Source organism: Lottia gigantea (assembly GCF_000327385.1).
Source record: "Lottia gigantea unplaced genomic scaffold LOTGIsca_6, whole genome shotgun sequence".
NCBI classification, from domain to species: Eukaryota; Metazoa; Mollusca; class Gastropoda; family Lottiidae; genus Lottia; species Lottia gigantea.
Window position 1 is genome coordinate 4791313 of NW_008710049.1, and position 4542 is coordinate 4795854.

Below are 4542 nucleotides of genomic sequence, written 5' to 3' on the forward strand. Positions count from 1 at the left end.
TTATATGGAAATTAATAGAAACACTTTCTCCCACTTACGCAACTATGTCGTGTGCATTTATGAGTCGTAAGGACACTTCAAAAACATCATTGTCCTTCTATTGCGAAATGAACCTTTTAAAGATCAATGCCATGGCGTGGATTGAGTTAGCCTATAAAATCAATCAAGTTCTGTTATTCGGTACAGGCATGTAAAAAAATAGAATATGTCAACACTGTGATCTTCATCAGGTTGAAGATGAACATCACTTCCTAATTATATGCCATAAATACAGTCAGCCCCGAGAGAAATATTAAACACTCGTTTGTTCTCATTATACAAATTTCTTTCTCCATTACCCCTCTGTAAGTCAATTTAACGATTGTTAATGGAAGATTTAAAGATTTGTAATCTGCAGTAAATAATATTGCCTTTGGTTTGGCCCCAGCATACGCTGTGTGTTAACCTTTAAAATACTTACTTTGGTACATTTTTGTCTGGGGTTGGGGGCCCGTAAACTTGGTTCAACCAGTCATTACGTTAATAAGCATCTGATGCTTGTTTTGTATTTCCCAATTAGTCGCCCAAATGGGAAAGAAAATAAGACCCAATGAGAGGTTGCTCGAGTCAGTAGACCTAACGGGAAAATATTAGCTCTAATGGGAATTAGTCTTATTGAGAATGAGCCTATACGACAGTATTATTGATACAAAGTTATAAACGTAAATTGGCAATAATTGGTTTTGTAAATAAAAACAAGGAAGTTAATATTGCTTTAACTCTTCAAGGCTTCTCCCAATTTATCCAGATTTAAGAGTTTCAATTTCTCGTTCACAAATGGTAGGCTGCTTTAAATCTCATCAAATTATTTTTTTTTTAAATTTTCCTCGGGTTAATCTATGCCATAATGCCATGATGACGCACAAAAATTACGTCAGCATTTAAAAATAGCAAAAGTTTCATATCGGTGGATAACCAGGCCAATACAAAGTTATAAGGTGAAATAAAGTTACCCATAAAGTAGACGTTAAGCCAAACCAAGACGATATTGATATGGATAATAATATATTTATAAATCTTCACTTATTTTCTAAAGATAAAATTGTCCCAAGTCTTTTTTCCCCAAATCAATAATTCAAAATCTGTAGTCCAAATACTAGAGCTGGTCAGAGTTGTTACCTTTCTTCTACCGACTAAGATGGTCACTTTCACATTTCGTTAGAAGATTTCACAATGCTTATGATATTATTTTGTGATCTTTTTCTACCAACCAAGTTTGTCACTCTGACATACCTTTAGGGGCGTCCACACGGCTAATGATGTTATTCAGTATTTTTATATGAATTGCAGTGTTTCTTGAAACTAGCCTCTAGCCAATTGTATCGATGAATTGAACGTTTTTCACCTTGTAATAAAGACTTTTTACTTCACTATTATTTTATCGGAAGGAAAGTTAAGGAAATAGGAAGTAATAAAAGCTTCTTAATAAAGATTAAAAAATTCTATAGCATGACAACCTTCAGAGTAAACACTACACATTATTATTTTTCTTAAAGGGATATTGTCGACTGAATATTTATTAACTGAAAGAGCTTAATTCTTTCTCTATTGCTGTCATGGTGCATAATTATTTCTCTATAGTCGTTGCTGTCATGGGACCTAATTCTGTCCCTATTGTCGTTGCTGTCATGGGACCTAATTCTGTATCTATTGTCGTTGCTGTCATGGGACCTAATTCTGTATCTATTGTCGTTGCTGTCATGGGACCTAATTCTGTCTCTATCGACATTGCTGTCATGGGGCCTTATTCTGTCTCTATGGTCGTTGCTGTCATGGGGCCTAATTCTATCTCTATGGTCGTTGCTGTCATGGGGCCTAATTCTGTCTCTATGGACATTGCTGTCATGGGGCCTTATTCTGTCTCTATGGTCGTTGCTGTCATGGGGCCTAATTCTATCTCTATGGTCGTTGCTGTCATGGGGCCTAATTCTGTCTCTATGGTCGTTGCTGTCATGGGGCCTAATTCTGTCTCTATGGTCGTTGCTGTCATTTGGCCTAATTCTGTCTCTATGGTCGTTGCTGCCATGGGGCCTAATTCTATCTCTATGGTCGTTGCTGTCATGGGGCCTAATTATATCTCTATGGTCGTTGCTATCATGGGACCTAATTCTGTCTCTATGGTCGTTGCTGTCATGGGACCTAATTCTGTCTCTATGGTCGTTGCTATATTGATAACATTACTATATGATATAGTCTGCATATTTATTTTATTAGTTTATAGTACTTGTTTAAGGATATACTCGTGTAGATATTTTTCGGTAATGGAGCTCCGTTCTGGCTATATTCTGACCGTCAGAACGACATTCACCATAACCTTGATACTTCAACTATTGTCACCTCCAAACGGGTGTTTTTATTTTCGAATTTTTCAAGCGAATTTGGCCTTTTATTGTCATTCTTGAAAGTAAACATAAGTGATAAATATATACATTCTTCATAAGGGGATGAAACCCACAAAATTAATCCACTAGTTATTATAAAAAGATGGTATATTCATCGACTGGAAAAGTTAATATTTAGTTGAATATTCCTTTAAGTTGATTTGTTTATAAGATTGTAAGCTTCAAGCAGCTGAAAGACCCATGAGCACCTGCTACCAAAATGACAATGGACATTTATGACAGTAGTTGACAGCGTTCAATTTTATCATCAATAAATAATGATATTATATACGTGTTTTGCGAATCGTATTTGAAATCTGGTTTCTTTCCTTTAATTACAATATATCAAAACCATATAGAAATTGTTATTAATGAAAGTATACAGGTCTATTAAGAGAATTGGCAAGAGCTTATAACAGGCGATTCTCATTGTGGACAAAACTTCATTCCGAAGAAAACTGGCTTGGACCTTGAACGTACATGAACAAAGCAAACAAACTCACTAAGCAGGAGCTTGAGAGACAGGTTTGTACCCAAACGTGATTGTTTGGAAGGGCAAGTAATATATCCAGAGGGGCAATGGGGGTATGGTGTTTTGTTGCAGTAATGACATTGGTAGGTTGTCAGAATTTTTAAAGAGAATCAATCTATTTTTTTTGGGTTGGGGGATGGTCCCCTATAGCTACAGGCCTGGCTAAAGACCTTCATAGTTCATATCCTATAGACAAAACAAGGGGTGAAAGACGACACCGGGCCGACTCTCGGAAGCACAGGCATAAGAATTTTTCTAACTTACCTGGTGTGATAAAGTAACAACAGAATCCCTGTAAAATCTGGAAAATTGGAAAATTCATAAAACTTAAAAATTAATCTTAATATTAAGCGTTTTTAAATAACTAATTGCATATTTATGGATAATTATTAAGTTTTTTGGATTTATCGGATTATATAAGGATCCTGTTATCATATTTATGACACCAGGTATATCTTAAAATTCTTAAATTTTATGTTCATTCTTAGACGTAGTATTCCTTTAATGATACAGAGGATTTCTGGCCAGTAATTAAAGTAATGAAGACTGGGATTAAATTTTTAATGAAGGATCAAATCAGAGTGGCTAATCATTGAACACTAATTAGAAATCACACCCTTTCTAATTAATTTGCCTAATTATGAAAACTCAGGAAATAATTTACTTTCTTAATTTTGCAACCACAAAATCAGATTTCATTAACATTTAGCATCCTTTCTCAAACCTTTAATCAAGGGATTGTAAAAAGGTTTTCTAATACACATAAAATATCAATCCTTGGAAGATATTAAGAAGTATCAGAGCACATTAAGAAATAAAAGTTTAATGGATATAGACTTCTATTTAATATTTAAACACAATGTTTAATTACACATACAGGTAACATCAATTATCACTTGAGAACGTTACCTGTATGTGTAATGAAACGTCGCGTTTAAATAATAATAATAGAATTCTATACCCATAAAACGGTTGTTTCTTCACATAAAATATTTCAAAAATATTTAAGTATGACTGATATAATTCTAACAAAACATAAATAATGTCACTGTCTGAATTAGTCCATGACCTTTGTCCGCAACTTTTCGGAAATAATGCTAATACATTTAAGGTGAATGAATAAAGGAGGGGACGAATGGTTATATTTTACACGATACTAAAATAGAAAGTAAACGTAAAGAGCAATATCGCCAGCAGCCATCAAATAAAAAACCTGAGAAAATAGAAACACACTTACTATTTCACAACATGCGACTGAAATCCTTATTGAATGCCTCCAGACATTGACCCGCTCTCAAGCTGGTTAGGATCTTTTATTTCGTAAGAATTCCAATCAACCCAGGAGGCAAGCAGTTATAACATCTAATAGTAATAACCCATTGGCTTTCAGCAAACCAGAAATCTGTGCTCCTGTCTGGTTTCATTGGCTTCACTTTTTTTTTTTTACATGCAACGACTAAGTGAACAGAGCGGTTCATTAAACTACTTTCAGCTTTGTATATTGAACTAACATATGATGCATGACAATATTTATTTGTGGTTATGAAAGGATGTTATGATGCGTTTTAAAAAACACCGCGGCCATCGTGT

The 4542-nt window shown here is 34.5% G+C and overlaps 1 protein-coding gene across 1 annotated transcript; it reads right to left on the minus strand.

The window, feature by feature from the left end:
* Positions 1-1529: 1529 nt before the first annotated feature.
* On the minus strand, positions 1530-2165 carry LOTGIDRAFT_107337 (hypothetical protein; the record flags this gene model as incomplete). Its single annotated transcript, XM_009064031.1, has 1 exon — positions 1530-2165. A coding segment is annotated over one exon (636 nt), but the record flags the coding sequence as incomplete, so codon positions are not given.
* Between the last annotated feature and the right edge of the window lie 2377 nt (positions 2166-4542).